Source organism: Mirounga leonina, unplaced genomic scaffold (assembly GCF_011800145.1).
Source record: "Mirounga leonina isolate KUSES-001 unplaced genomic scaffold, KU_Mleo_1.0 Mir_200, whole genome shotgun sequence".
Taxonomy (NCBI): Eukaryota; Metazoa; Chordata; class Mammalia; order Carnivora; family Phocidae; genus Mirounga; species Mirounga leonina.
Window position 1 is genome coordinate 1,582,528 of NW_023270503.1, and position 13,549 is coordinate 1,596,076.

The 13,549-nt window shown below is 52.0% G+C and overlaps 1 protein-coding gene across 4 annotated transcripts in view; it reads left to right on the forward strand.

The window, feature by feature from the left end:
• Positions 1-13,549, forward strand: part of SMG6 (SMG6 nonsense mediated mRNA decay factor) — a 231,850-nt gene that overhangs the window by 202,835 nt on the left and 15,466 nt on the right. For all 4 annotated transcript variants that reach the window (XR_004683253.1, XM_035027542.1, XM_035027544.1 and 1 more), the window contains 2 exons: positions 5,786-5,962; positions 9,696-9,842. Coding sequence is in view for 3 of the 4 variants with exons in the window: in XM_035027542.1 (XP_034883433.1) it covers positions 5,786-5,962; positions 9,696-9,842 (324 nt within the window). In the remaining variant the exon portion in view is untranslated. The remainder of the gene's footprint in view (positions 1-5,785; positions 5,963-9,695; positions 9,843-13,549) is intronic.

Consider the following 13,549-nt stretch of genomic DNA (forward strand, 5'->3'; position numbering starts at 1 on the left):
GTGGGTGAGGGGAGCAGGCTGCCATACCAGTCTGTGCATTGCCAGCTGATGGGTAATGGCCCCCATTGCCTCCACTAGGGAAAAAAAACAGCTGTTGGGACCAGCCACGTGGGTTGGGGTGGCTGCTGTGGGTTGATCGATCACATTAACATCTCATCTTGTGATTCACTGACCTCTTAACTAACACAGACTAACCGTAAGACTCAGGAGTGCTGGGTCTGGACATTGGGATCAAAAGTGACTGAGGGGAGGTGCCTGGGTGGCTCAGTCGTTAAGCGTCTGCCTTCGGCTCAGGTCATGATCCCAGGGTCCTGGGATCGAGCCCTGCATCGGGCTCCCTGCTTGGCGGGGAGCCTACTTCTCCCTCTCCCACTCCCCCTGCTTGTGTTCCTGCTCTCGCTATCTTTCTCTGTCAAATACATAAAATCTTAAAAAAAAAAAAAAATGACTGAGGGAGGGGCCTGTGTTTAGCTGCCTTGCATAGATATGGGGCCCTGCTGCAGCAGGGATAGGGAAAGCGTGAAATGCTGATTGATTCCTTTGGACGATATGCCCAGGGGTTGTCAGGTTATGCTTCCAGCACAAGGACCCATGCCTCTTCTCCCTCTGTCCCCTTTATCATTCAGCACCTGCATAGGTCTCCTTTCTTTCCCCTCTGACCTGTGACCCTCTTTCACAATTCAGTACCAATTTCTTCTGATTCAGGTAGGCTGCCAATGTCTGTCTCCCCATTGTAAGCTACTTCCTGTGTCTTCAGAGTCCTTGTGCATCCTTATGGCCAGCTTGCCTCCTGCCTCTGGAGTCTGCTCCCTGCCTGGAAGCCCCTCCCTCTAGGAATGTGAATAAACCACTTCCTCTGTCCTCCCAGCTCCAGAGGATTCCCTGTGTCTGAACTTTCATTGGCAGACCTCTTAGGCTGACCCACCCTTGGCCACTACGGAATTGTCCTTCTCACCCTGCAGGCTCCTGTGAGGGTGAGTTGTGAATAACTAGAGGTTCCCAGTTTGTGAAAACACTTTAGTCTGACGTTAGCTTCTTGTAGCCAATCCTGTAGGCTTGGCTGATTAAAGATGATAATTAACCCATTGCTAATTGACCTCAGAAGCCAGCCAAGCAGCCTCTATTCACCAGCCTTGGTGGTGGATTTGTAGGCTATTTTAAGCTTTCTTAATAATCTTAGCAAGACTTCACTTTCCTGTCTGCATCTTACTTGCTCTAAGGACATTCCGTAAAATTAACAAGCTATAAAGTTTGATTGAAGGTTTCAACAAATGTGAGAATAATTGGCTCCGTTGAGAGAAACGAAAAAAACAACCTGTAAAGTTTGTAGAGGAAAACCCATGCGATTTTTCTCTTTAAGCAGAGGAGCAGTAGCAAGTGGGACTTCTTTAAGACCAGAGAAAATGGAACTGGCTGATAGTAGGGGTTTAAATTCTGATTCCCCCAAATCAAAAGTTCAGAAAAAGAAATTTTGCAGAATCTAAGCAGCCACTGTTGTGCTCTCGTGCCTTCCAAGAGGCCTGTTTGGAGATAACAGGAACCCAGGCAAGATGGCATGAGCCCCTTATTCCCTAGACTTGCATCCAGAGACCTGGTTCAGCTCTGTGACGCCTCCTCCTATTCCTTGGCTACATGGGCACGGGGAAAGGAGGAGTGTCCTCCCCTCCCCATGGCAGCTGTAAGGTGTTAAGTCTTGCAACTCAGAGTACAGCAGTCTGTGGTACCTGGTGCTCAGTTCCTTTACTCTCTCTCGCCCTCCCCCATCTTCCTTAACTCAGCTTAGATCTCTTTTTCTGTTCCTTCCAGGGCATGTCTGCCCAGACTGGGCTTGTCCCCTCCCAAGTGGCTATAGAGAGTTTCCAGAGAACTCCATTCCTTGCTTATCTACCACCCCACCCCACCCCCCAAGGTACCCCACACTGGTAGCTCAGTCTGCCTTTTCTCTTCTCTATTAACCTAGAGGTTTCTTTCTGCTTTCTACAAGACCTAACCTTCCATGTCGCTCCAACCTCCACTCACCCTGTGCACGCTCACACTGTATCTCTAAGGAACTGAGCCTCGGACAGGCCAGGCTCTTGTATCGCCTCGCCACATCTCACTTTCAGTTTTCCTTTCTGCTTGGTTCTTTGCGTGTGGACCTGATCCAGTGATAACTGGAGCCCTGAAGCTAGAGGTTTCAGTTCCCAATGGTGGGGCTCATTGCCTCAGATGGGCTTCAGGGGAAGGGAAAGGGGCTTTCTCCGAGTGCCTTTCTTTTAGTTCTTCCCTGACCTAAAGCTCCCCAGTTTTCTTCTCGAAGTTGATTAGAGTAATTTGTGTGAGACATTTTGTCCATCAACTTTGGAGTTCCTGGTAATCTCCTACACAGTGAGTCTGCTTCCAGAAAAGTCAGGACTACTACTGAGAAGGTGCTGGATCCCAGGTTCCCTGGGGTATTCCCTGGCCAGCAGCCCTTATACCTGCCTCTAGCTCTAGGCCAGCCCAGCCTGTTAATAGCCCAGAAGGAGCCCTCCTGCCCAGCTCTTTCTCCTCTAGAGAATCTAGAGTTTGCCCAGAGCTGCAATGTACAGATCACTTACATTCTGTGTTTTTCATTGATATAGAATGGAAAAATGTACTCATGAACAGGGCTATTGTGGAGATTATGTCATAGACTTTAGCTGGACTCCCCCCTCTCCAAGCAGGGAGCCCAGCTTTAACCCCTGTCCTACCAGGAAGTCCTCCTTGGCCAGCCAAAGATCATCTTGGAGTTGGCTCTTTGTGGGTGGTTGAAGGGTTTTTTCCATCATGATGTCTCTTATTAACCATATTTACACTTTTTTCCCTGACTGAAGTGCTGGAGGCTTTATCTGGGAGAATATTGCCATGAGCCTCATGTAGACTCCGGGACCAAGAGAACTGTAGTCCTCACCCTGCTGGGCTCATTCCTCCTGCCTTAAAGCAGAATGCTTTAACAGATAGGCCAGCGGGCTAGAGACAGAGGCTAAGCCCCTCGGCAAGCCCTAGACTTTTGTGCCTCAGTTCCCCCATCCACTAAATAACTAGAGGCCCATTCTCACTCACAGTGCCCTTTGGAAACCTAAGGAGCCCACACAACCTTGGCTGTCCTCCCTACTAGTTGGATTGCAGGGGAAAGAGTTCACAATTCCAAAAGGCTAAGTGGCTTTTCTCTCTGCAAACGCATGGAATTCTCTCCACACTTCTTAGTGGTAACTCAGAGACCCCACAGGATCAAAACCCTTTGAGAATCAGCCAGGAGTGCCCTTGTCCTGGGAAGAAACTAATGGCCATAGCAGACAAGATCCCCAAGGAAACCATGTTCCTTCTAAACATTTGGGTGACAGTCGAAGGTGGGGGGCACTCCATTTTGCTTTTGTGTCTATGTGAATGACAATCCCCACTGATCCCCGAAGGATGTGCTGCAGGCAGGCTCAGGATGTCTGCGTCCCTGGGTCCTGCTGTGCCCTGGAAATCCCCATCTCCAAGAGTCCCATGTCCACGCATATGCCCTTTCTCCCTCTTGGCCAGGAATCACATTCTTTTCCTGAGCCTCTGAGCATGCCACCCAGTGCATGCTAGAACAGCAGGAACTCTCCTCACTGCCCGTCAGTAGGCACACACAGCCATGGACACACTCTCCTCTTCTGGGCAAATTTCTGCTGCACACTTGGCAGGAGTTCCTGCATTCTTCTCACCATCCAGGTGATGCCAAGGACCACGGCAAGCTTTTTCTCTGTCTTCCTCTCACCCCTCTACCCCCACCTCCTCTCCATTCAGTGGTAACAGCCTCACACTGAAAAGGAAAGTCCTGGACCCATTACATAATTCTCCATCGTGCAAGCAGTAGTTAGGGCATAAGGTCAGAGGTCATAGTGGGGTCAGGTGGCTGACACACACTGTAACGACAAGGTGGTTAAAATTAGACCACAGAGAGGAAACTGGCAGTCTTGTGGAAATGCAGAAGTTTCCTCTGCAAGTGAGAGGCTGGGGATGCAGGAGGCCACTGTGCGTGCTGCTTGCTGGGCCGTTACTCATTGCAGCTCTGTTCTTTAATGCGTTTTAGCCCCTGCTTCTGTATTTCTAGCCTTCCTCATGACATGTTTGAACACATGCAATGGAACCTGTGGTTACCTGCCCTGGCCCAAGCCCAAGACTGGACACCCCAAACTCAAGATGGCTGTCCCTTCCTAAGCCTTCTCTGGGTAGCTGAGCACCTGTTAGGTCAGGTGGAGGTGGTCAAGGTCCTGAGCCTGAGATTCAGGCCTATAATGCTCCCAGGGCCATTGGTGAGGGTGAGCAGGGGCCACTCCCAGGCAGAGAGAAGAGCGGGTTTGGCGCAGAGAGACAGCAGAGGACAGAGTCACGGAGTTGGAGTCCCAGTTGACTGGTGTGTGTTGCATTTGCCCTGGCTAGCCAGCTGGCACAGTAGTGTTCATTTCCCCAGTGTCCTAGAAGACTTGGACCGTGCCTGCCTCATGTCCCTGTGGTACCCAGCCGAGCCTCCCCATGCCTGTCCGTCCTCCCTGTGAGCCTCCTGCGTGCCCCACTTGTCTTTAGCACCCCTTGACAGGAAAGCAAGTACAAGATGTATCCTTTGCTACCAGTGGGATTATTGTCCAGGTGAGGGACATATGCACCTGTGAAACAATGAGCAAACAATCAAAGCCAGTCTCCAAGTTAGTACTTTACAATGTGATATCGACATCGAGGTCGCTTTCACATTCTGGAATGGGGAGCACTCTGCAGGGGCTAGAGTCAGTGCTGATGAAGGGGTGATGGTCTTCACCAGTCTCCAAGCTCCAGATCAAGCAGGGCTCCTCCTCTCCTTTGGAGGAAAGGGCCCCAGGGGCCAGAGATGAACAGCAGGTCATGAGAGGGTGCGAGCAGCACAGATGGATTTGCAAGTGAGGACACACCTGTGTGGTCTAGCAGGAGAAGGACCCCAGACAGAGTGACTATGGAAACTTCATCTGAGACACTTAGATTTGACGATTGCTCAAGATATTGAATTTCATTTCAGCTAAATCAGCCCCAGCTTCTCTGACAGCGCTGGCTTACGTGCTGATGTGGCCACATGGGAGCAGGGTGGCATGAAGCCCTGGAGGAGCAGAGTTTTGGTGAAACACCCCCTACCTGCTTTGCCTGCCTCCCTTCTCCTGACAATAGTTTCCTGCCTGACCCCAGTCTCTTCAGCATGAGAAGCTCTTGGGTGGGGCAGGAACCTGTCAGGGGAAGCCCAAAGTGATCTAGCTGAAATGAAACAGCCAAGAAAGCCCTCATCATTCATTTTACACTCAGGCTGGAAGTGCTCCTCTTGGGAGCCTGGAGAGGGGAGCTGGGAGGGGAATGGAGAGTGGCAGTGAGGGTATCAGGAAGCTGTGTTCTGGGAAAGCCAGTGTTCTACGCTCCACCCTTCCTTCTATCAATTAAATACTAAACTTAGACGAATGTAATTTACTCTTTTTTTATATCAGGCCCTCAGCAGAAGAAAGGCAAAAGGCCCAGAGGGCACCTGTCGTTGGTCATGGGATTGTCTGCTCCCCCAGGGATGACCTAAATAGAGACAGTGACTTTCTTCCTCTAGAGGAGCTTGGCCCTCAAACCCCCGCCCCTGCCCCTCCTTCACAATCCCCTACACCCTCGAAGTCCCACTTGTCCACGCTACTGCCTTATCCGGTAACTTTGACACGCTTCTCATGTGCCCCTCTGCCAGCAAACAATGCCTGTCATCTTCATCTTCCCTTGCAGAAAATGCTGTTTCTCGTCTCTCCCTCTCGCCCTGTAGGTTATTGCAGCCGACTGCAAAAGGGTCACAGTGCTGAAGTATTTTCTGGAAGCCCTTTGTGGACAAGAAGAGCCTCTGCTGGCATTCAAGGGTGGAAAATATGTGTCAGTGGCACCCGTCCCAGACACCATGGGAAAGGAAATGGGAAGCCAAGAGGGAAAACAACTGGAAGATGAGGTACTGTGCAGGGAGAGCCCGCTGTGGCAGAGGGGAAGGCTCCCTACCCCCACCCCACCCCACCCCTGCTCTGCCCGTGGCTGCCTCTTCTCCCCGGTTATTTATAACCACTCAGAGCAGTATGGATGTGGACGTGAGCAGCCAACTTCTCAGGAGTGCACTCTGCTGGTGCCCCTTCCTGCCAGTCCCACCCCAGTGTCTCCATCTCACTCTGCTACGAGTTCCAGATGCTTCTTTTTAACGTTGCATTGGAGAAGGGAGGGAAAGAAAGAGTTTAATAATGTGCAGCTCGGGAGGCTTAGGAAAGGGAGTGGGGGGGGGTGTTAGGGTTCAGGCTGAGGATCAAGTTTATGGATGTGTGGAGCTCAGCGCCGCACAGGCCTGAACTCCAGCCTCCAGCACACGTACAGGAAGAGCTGACATTGCTGGCCCCATGTGGAAAATCACCCCCTCCCCCGGCCTATTCTCCCTCCCTCCCTCCCTCCTGCACATCCTGATGTGATTAAGGAATTCTCCTCTTGTTTGTTTGCCCTTGGTTGTTCCTGTAGCCCTTGCTTCACTCCAGACCATGCGTATATGTGTGTGTGCGCACGCGCCTGTGTGCCCACCCTGGCTAAACCCCGCCGACAGTTGCCCTCCTGAGCATGTATGTGTCCTTTTGAGGGGGATTGCTGTCGTGGGTCTGTATGTGCTGGGTTTGTGTGTCAGTTTAAGTTGAACTGTGCCGCCGGCTTCCCCGCTGGCTGTGGGTTCTGAGTAAACGGGAGTGTGGGACAGTGTCGGCCCATGTACGCGTTTAACAGCACCGCCCCTGCGCTGCTGTGTGTCTGAGTGACTCCAGGTGTGCACGCACAGCTCGCTCTGGCCTGGAGGTGGGCTCTCCTTTTTTACCCCACAGTGTTAAAGGCAGAGGAGACTTAGGTGGGAAGGGACGTCGGACTTCAAGAAGGGACGGAAGTGATTCTAGCCAGAGGCCAGGTCAGCAGCCGGCCAGCACAGTCATTTGGCCCACAGCAGTCTCAAGCGCCTGGTGGAGCAGGGTGGGGTGCAGGGATGAAATCAGCAACAAGCCAGGGAAGCCAGATGTCAGCTGGAAGCTGTCGTTTGTGATCGGAGGCAGTGATAGAGTGGCCACCTTTGGTTCAGAGTCTTCAGAGCAGCAGAGCCTTGGACTGGCTTCATCAGAATAGCTGGAGAACCCCACCCCACCCCTGATGACACAGGGCTCCGCTTCCAGGACAGAGGTGGTTCCAGGGATAAAGCTGAGCCCATGATTCCAGACTCCAGATGAAACCTGGGCAGGGAATAATGGGAAAGAATGAGCTGTCATTACGGGAGGAGGCAGCGGGCTTGCTAAAGCCATCGGGGTGTCCAGGCTTTGTGCAGGACAAAGCAGTGCCCCCCAAGCCCTGGGCACTGTGCAGGGAAGCATGGGTGGGGCAGCACCTCAGCCAGCTCTCTCACCCACACTTCAAGGCTGAGGCATACAGCGGAAAGGAAGCAAGGCCAGCTCTCCAGGATCGCTAAGAGAGGTGTCCTCTGGCCAGTAGAGCCTGCAGTACCGACTCCAGTTAGGCAAGTGAGGCCCACAGACAAGGACACAACAATGTAAAAGCCAAGGAAGGTCTCCGCCACTCATGAGGAGCAGACCAGCTCTTTGGGCCCAGAGTTTGGCCATGCCACGCTCTCTTTTCTCCTAAGGCTTATTGACCAGACAAAGGTTGTGACCCACGCCGTGCTGCCCACTTCTTCCTTTTCCCACGAGCCTCCTGGGTTCCTTTATGTTAGTGGCCCCTGGGAAACCCTGCTTACCCTGGTCTGTGTAATTTCATAACCCTGCACTTCCTCGTTTGCTGTGAGAGCTGAGTGAACCTCAGACAAGCCTCACTGACCCCCTTTTGACCTCAGTCAAGCTCACCCCAAGCCCCATGATAACCCTGTGTATCCCTGGTCAGAGCAGGCAGAGGCGGTGTTCCCCCATGGGCTGGTCACCACCCTGTCCCGCTCTCTCCAGTTCAGGTTAACCCCACGAACAAGGAAGTAAATGTGTAAAGAGAGTCTTCCTCCTTCTCATGTGCTGGGCCCCCTGGAAATGAATCCTGTGACACCATAGCCTGTGGGTTGTGACATGCCCAGTCAGTGTAGACAGCAAGCGACCCAGACTCCTGAGACTTCTGGGATAGTGAGCCACATCCTGAGACCCCCATCTCTCCTGAAACTGCAAGACTGAGTCACTGAAGCTAGGTAGGGGAGGAAGAAGGGGGCGGTGATTCTGTTTCTTCAGATATCATTCTTCATGAGCAGAAGAGAGTCCTATTCCTAGGGATGCTGCCAAAACACCTGTCTTTCTACCCCCCTAGATTCTGCTCCCAAGACAGAGCATCAGCTACCCACCCACACACTTTACCAACCACTTCCAGCCAAGAGAATCCATCAGAATATCATCTTGAGATGGACAGTTAGAGGAGAGAGCAGACTGCGCCCAACACATCCCAGCTGGGCCTTTTGGAAGCCTGGCAAAGCTGAGCCACTCGGGGCTGGTCTGGCCTTGCTGTCTAGAGTCCAGACCCCAGCCCTGTGCTTCTTGCCCACTCTTATTGCGAAGAGCACGTGTTTTGGAATCAGGCTCACTGCTCTGCCACTTTTTAACTGTTATCCCTGAGCAAATTGTTTAACTCTCTAAACCTCAGCGTGTTCATTTATAAATTAGGGATGACAGTAGCATCTGTTTCAAAGACCATCGTGAGTATCAAATGAGTTGATATGTGAAAAACACTTAACCCAATTATCTGGCCAGTAGTGAGCATTCAGTAAATGGTAGCTGTTATTGTCATAATCAGTGTCATTATCGTCAACCAGGTAGAAGCACAAGAATCTTCTCCTACTAATCACTCTGTTACCCATGCTAATCCTGTCCCTCAGAGGACATGCTCTTGGGCAGCTGCATGTTCTCTGATGACCAAGGTCAGAAGTGAGAGAGTGAGGAATGGAGCCTGGGACCACCCGGGGAGTGGGGGCTTCTGAGAGTGAAGCTGCAGGCGGGGAGGGCCATCCCTGGGGAAAGCTCCGCCAGCCTGGCAGGAGGCTCCTGAAGCTAGCCAGCCAGCCGTCTCCTAGTCTGCCCAGACCCCGAGAGGGCAGCTGAGCAAGGGCATGTCATGTGAATTCCTGTAATGGGGCTCAGTAGCCCCCACACCGCCAGGCTGTGGTCTTAAAAAGAAATCAGGGCAAGGTCTGCTGAGCCACAGCATCTGCTCCCTGCAGCCATCTGGGGGCAGGGGAGCTTCTACGCCTAACTCCCAGCTCTTGGCCAGAATTGATTTCTATCAGATCATTAGAAGGAATTAGATTTAAATTGAGTGGTTTAACATTCTCTGTTGTTTTCCCCCTTGGTGATACAAAATGAAAATAGGTTCAGAGCTTGATTTGGTGAGTGTGTGTATAAGTATGGAAGTATATGTGTGTGTGAGTGACTTCTGGTGTGGACCTGTGACTCTCCAAGAGGAAAGAGCCTGGAGTGCAAAAGGGAGTAGTTGGTGGGGAAAGGAGAGGTGGCAGCTTCTCTCTATTCCCTCTCTGCCTGAATTGAGGGAAGTATACACCTTGGGGCCCTTTGAAAGGAAGATCCAAAAAAGCATGGAACTGGGAGTGCTGGAAGTACAGGAGGGTGGGTCTGGTAAGTGCCATGGGCTCACAGTCTCCTCTCTCCCCTGGCCCGCTCCACCACCCAAAGGAGGAGGACGTGGTGATTGAAGACTTTGAGGAAGATTCAGAGGCCGAAGGCAGCGGGGGTGAGGATGACATCAGGGAACTTCGTGCCAAGAAGCTGGCTCTGGCCAGGAAGATAGCCGAGCAGCAGCGTCGCCAAGAAAAGATCCAGGTGGGGCCTGCCTGGGGAGGGTGGTTCCTATCAGGGTCGTGGCTGTATAGTGCACGACGGGAGTGTGAGTCGTGAGTAGGGATGAACAGGACCCTCTCAGGAAGACACTGTCTTTCAGTGTCCTTTACTGGTTCTACCTATTTTCTTCCTCTATCACCAAATCCTGGTAGCACTTGTGGTGCCGGGAGTCTCCCTCCTCATGGACTCCAAGGCAGAAGCAGGTTCTTCTCAGAGAATCTGATGAAAGCTTCTTCCCCAGTGATAATCTGTGAATATACACCCACACGTACACAATCTTCCTCACAATTTCAGGGGTTTCAAAGTTCCCCTAAACCTTATCCAGATACTCCTGGAGAGGTCATAGATGCTCTGTAGAGGACACCTCTTACCAGGGAAGAGAATGTCATAGCCACAGTCTGCTTATCTGGATTTCCAGTGTAATGGCTGAGCCCCTCTGGACAGGACACTGTGGACCCTCCCAGAGAGAAACTGCTTCATCTCCATACAAGGTTCCTCCACCATCAGCTCTCTGTGGACCCATACCTGCCCTTGCAGCAAGTTTTTTTTTTAATGGCTCTCCCAAGTCTGTCCTTTTGCACTAGAAACTCAAGTTTCTTCCTCTTATCTAGAGCTCGGGGCAGACAGGGAAGAGCCAGTCATGCTCCTCCCTTCAAGGACTGTAAGCTTGGGGAAGCATCAGGACTCTTTAGGAATGCCTTGTTTTCAGTCCTCTCTTCAGCCGCCCCTGCCTTTGGTGCAGGCCTTAGTGCATTGTGGTCAGACCGACCTGATCCTGTTCTGGGCTCCACCACTTACTGGCTTTGTGACTTTGGGCACATTGTTTAACTCCTCAGAGCCTGTTTCCCCATCTGTAAAATGGAAGTGGTAATAGCGCCTACCTCCTGGAATTGCTGTACGGCCTGCGGGAGCCAGTGTGTGTCAGCACTCAGCACAATGAATGGCACACAGTGTGAGCTCCTTAAATGGTCCCTGTGGTCTGATCATTTGTCTGAACACCAATCAGAACGCTCCCCCGGGAAGGGGAATGAATACCAGTTGGGATCTGTTGTTCTTGAGACATTCGTGTCCGCTTGCCAGTTGGAATCAAGTGTGCGATCCCTCTGCCGGGTCATCATCATGGTGTAGCTGCCTCCTCAGCCCGTTGGGGTCTGTACGGAACCCTCTGTTGTGGCCTGCAAAGCAACTGCATCCTCAAGCTGTCTTTCTTCCTGTCCTGTGGTTCTTTTCTTCCTCATCGTCAGTCTTCCCAAAGTACTATCTATACTCACCACCTCCATGTCTTGACCCTCAACCCAGCAGTTATGGAAACTGTTCTTTCAGAAGTCCCCAAGTGGGGGCGCCTGGGTGGTTCAGTCATTAGGCGTCTGCCTTCAGCTCAGGTCATGATCCCAGGGTCCTGGGATCGAGCCCCACATCGGGATCCCTGCTCGGCAGGGAATCTGCTTCTCCCTCTCTCTCTCCTTCTGCCTGCTGCCCCCCCCTCCCCCCGCTTATGCTCTCTCTCAAATAAGTAAATAAAATCTTAAAAAAAAAAAAGAAGTGCCCAAGTACCTGTCTTTATCAGGTCTCGATCCCTGTCGTAGTTAGCGTCTCTATAGCGTCAGGCCCTCCACCCGCAGTGAAGCTCAAGTGAGCCTTTGTCTTCTCCCTCTCTGTTGGCCACGCCACCCTCCTAGGTTTCCTCACCACCATTCTCTTCTTGGTCCCCTCCTTCCTTTCTGTTACTTTCTGTTAGTCTCAGCGTGCAGAGTTGGCACTCAGCAAATATTTGTTCAGTGACTGAATAGACAGTAGCAACTAGAGAATCCTTTTAAAATTCCTCGCTGGCTTTTAACCCCATGTGTCTGATTTCTTATCAGACCCTCTCTGTTCACTCATTTGTTTCCTTCTCACTTGTTCCCGTTGCCACCACTGCCGTGCTGGTCCACGTACCGCCTTGGATTGTAGCGGGCGAGGCCCGTGCACTGCACAACGCCAGGGGTGCTGTTCACTTGGCAGTCTGTGAATGGCAGCTCCTGGAGTCGCGTGACACCGGGACCCTGTCCACCTCAGCCCCTCTGGTGCACCTCGAGTGCTTTTATCACTCTCTTCCCAGAAGAGCCACTCCCCTGCTCGGAAATCGTCAGGGTCTTTGCTTCGCTGATAAAGTCTAATTCCTTACCATGGCATTGGAGGTTTTCCCATCTGTTCCCAGTCTTTTTCCAGCCTCTTCTCCTATCCCCAGTGAACCTTACTAGCTATATGACATTGGGCAAATTATTTAATTCCTCTAAAACTGTTTCCTCATCTATAAAATGAAAGTGGTGACAGCACCTACCTCAGGAAGTGTGTGTACAGTGCTTGTCCAGACAGTAAGGCCCTTCTACCTGGACGGCAGCTCTAACTGTCCTCTCCTCTCACTGCCCTCTGACGTGCTCTACCCTTCCCCACTCTCATGCTGTTCCCTCAGACCAGGATACCCTTTTTCTGTTCCACGTTTCCTGTTACCTGTTGAAACTCTATTCTTCCTTCAAATCCTCAGACGAAACTTCTCTCCCCAGTGAAGCCTTCCCTGATACCCTCAGGAGGAATTCATCTCTCTTTGCTCAGTGTTCCCGTGGCACTGATTTATACTTCATTTGTGATACTTATATCTTGTCTCATATTACAGTTATTTCTGGACTTGTTCCCCGCCTCCGCCACCCCCCACCCCCCCCACCCCCGCCGGTACTGTGAACTCCTTAGAAGCAAGTACTGTGTCTTCAGTTCAGTTTAATAAGTGGTGATGAGCATCTGCGAGGCTGGTGGTCAGGGGCCACAGGAGTGAACCAAAGAAGTCCCAGGCCAGGATGTACAGAGTGTACAGTGAATGGATGAGCCAGCGATTTGAGGTGCGAGCGTGCATGGTTGCCACAGGGGAGTACAGGATGCCGTGGGAGCGAGTGCCATGGGGGCATGGCCTTGTCGAGAGCACCGTGCTCAGCTTGGCCTCTCCAGCAGCAAGCAGTACCTTGCAACCAGGAGGTCTTGTATGAGACTTGATGTCCGGTGCCGGTGGCCGCCCCTGCTCGGGAAGCTTGTTGTCCCTGTCACCTCCTTCAGAGCTGGCTGCTCAGGCCAGCTGGGGCTTGAGGTTGCTGTGGCCCCTTTAAGAACAGGCCCCACATGTACCACTGCTGGCGGCCCTGCCTCCTGTCAGCCTTCTTCCTCCAGCCTCACAGCCACAGGAGGATTTCTCAGCAGAGGAAAAATTCCCCCCTTCCTTCCCCCCCCCCCTTTTAATGCCCGGGGCCCTTCACTTCCATAATTCTTCATTTTCCAGCCTTGAACGTAAGCCAGACACATCTGTCTGGCCATATGCGTGAACCCTGGAGTCTGTGCCGAGGTGGCTGTAAAACAGGGCCGGTGAAGGCCCTTCTGGGAGAGCACACACATGTGTGTGCCCTCGGGCCATTGGCTCCCTGCCCAGAACCACGGGGCTGCAGCACTCCAAACCCATGTTAACCTTTTCTTATTTTTCCTCTTTTTGTTTAATTTAAGGGGGGAAAATCCCAAGGAAAAGGTATAAATTGTCCTGGGAGTGGGGGAGAGGCTCCTAGCTGGAGAGGCCATTATTGTTGGCAGGTACCTGGGTCACACTAATACAATAAGGAAGAGAGGAGCATCGGGTGAATTAAGATTGGAGAGATGGGCTGTAAATTACACTG